This window comes from Poecilia reticulata, linkage group LG2 (genome assembly GCF_000633615.1).
Source record: "Poecilia reticulata strain Guanapo linkage group LG2, Guppy_female_1.0+MT, whole genome shotgun sequence".
NCBI classification, from domain to species: Eukaryota; Metazoa; Chordata; class Actinopteri; order Cyprinodontiformes; family Poeciliidae; genus Poecilia; species Poecilia reticulata.
In genome coordinates this window covers 45,303,408-45,304,962 of record NC_024332.1, presented here as the reverse complement: position 1 = coordinate 45,304,962, position 1,555 = coordinate 45,303,408, and the positions used below count along the sequence as shown (strand labels likewise).

Genomic DNA, 1,555 nt, shown 5'->3' with positions numbered 1-1,555 from the left:
TGGTATGTAGAGGAAGCTAATGCTAAAGCGCTACACAACATGGTATGTAGAGGAAGCTAATGCTAAAGCGCTACACAACATGGTATCGAGGCTTCAAATAGAGGGTTTGACATTATGTCATATTTCTGAGTGGCTTGATAAAAGTGTTTACTGTGTTTATTTTTGTTCTGCATGCATTGTTGGAATCTCAAGAATCTTCACTTTCCCATTATTTATAAAATGAGCATGTACATTAAAACGATGCCGTAAAAAACGCATAATGTGATGCTAACCTGTTAGCATAAACTCAGTTACAGGTGAAAACTGTTACCTTGCCGCCCAGAAAGCGACTGTTTCTGAACTTCCTGAGGAAAAAAGCAACGAAGAAGGTTCCTATCATGAGCACCAGGGACAGGAGGGCCGTGTTGGGCTGGTTGAGGACCGGACCGTCCACATCCACGGTGGAGTCCGACGGGTAAACCGTCATCAGCGGATGCTCCTTAAACACCTGGAAGCAAGAAGATGCTATCACGGTTAGCCGCACTGAGAGGGGTTAGCTTAATAAGGAGAAGATATTCATCGTTTAACTGTTCAGCTTCGCTGAAAAGAAAGTTTGGTGTCAGGACATAATTTGTGAAAAGATCGATCTCCTCCCTGAGCTGCCATCGCCGTCTGAAGAAATGCAACAAAAACAACCAATCAGAGCCAGGAGGAGGGGCTTAGCGCTGTCAATCATCCTCATGTACTCGCTGCTAGACGTAGGTGGAGAAACAACTTAGTTACTGGAAAATCATTTATCTGCCGTCATAAGATGCTATGCTAAGCAGCATAGCGACCAATGACCCTATGCTAGCCTCATTGGTTGCTAGCATTCAATGTTATTTGAATCTTGAATGCTAGCCTAGCTTGCAAGGTTATTTCTAGTTAGCACTGAGAGAAGGCAGATTATCTGTCTCATTCCAAGTAAGTGTTAAAAGTAAAAATCTGTGACCTTGATGAGCTTGGAGAAGGTTTCGTAGATGAAGATGAGGGAAATGAGGAAGGCGAAGATCTCCTGGGTGAACGGTGAGATGTAGCGGACCAGGAAACTTCCCTCTGCCGCCACGATCACCAGGACAATGAAGATGAGCCAGAAGCCGATCCAGACGCGGCCGGTCAGGTACTCAAAGTCATGCGCCTGACAGAACTGAGACAGACAAGGAGTTAGCGAGCTAACCAAAGCTAACTGATGTTAACCAACACTGATGCTAACCAAAGCTAACTGATGCTAACCAAGAATAAACAACCGATGCTAACCACCACTAACTGATGCTAACTGATGCTAGCCAACACTAACTGATGCTTACCAAGAATAAACTACCCTAACTGATGTTAACCAACACTAAATGTTGCTATCTGATGCTAACCGATGCTTACTAGCCCTAACTGATTCTAGCCAACACTAACTGGTACTAACCAATGCTAACTGATGCTAACCAACACTAACTGATGCTAACCAATGCTAACTGATGCTAACCGATGCTAACTGATGATAACCAACACTAACTGATGCTAACCAACACTAACTGATGCTAAC

At 43.9% G+C, this 1,555-nt stretch overlaps 1 protein-coding gene across 6 annotated transcripts in view; it reads right to left on the bottom strand.

Annotated features, from left to right (window-relative positions):
- The window catches only part of slc4a3 (solute carrier family 4 member 3), a 41,695-nt gene that overhangs the window by 5,983 nt on the left and 34,157 nt on the right, over positions 1–1,555 (bottom strand). For all 6 annotated transcript variants that reach the window (XM_017302448.1, XM_017302446.1, XM_008404233.2 and 3 more), the window contains 2 exons: positions 971–1,165; positions 311–487 (listed from right to left, as the gene is read on the bottom strand). In XM_017302448.1, coding sequence (XP_017157937.1) covers positions 311–487; positions 971–1,165 — 372 coding nt within the window. The remainder of the gene's footprint in view (positions 1–310; positions 488–970; positions 1,166–1,555) is intronic.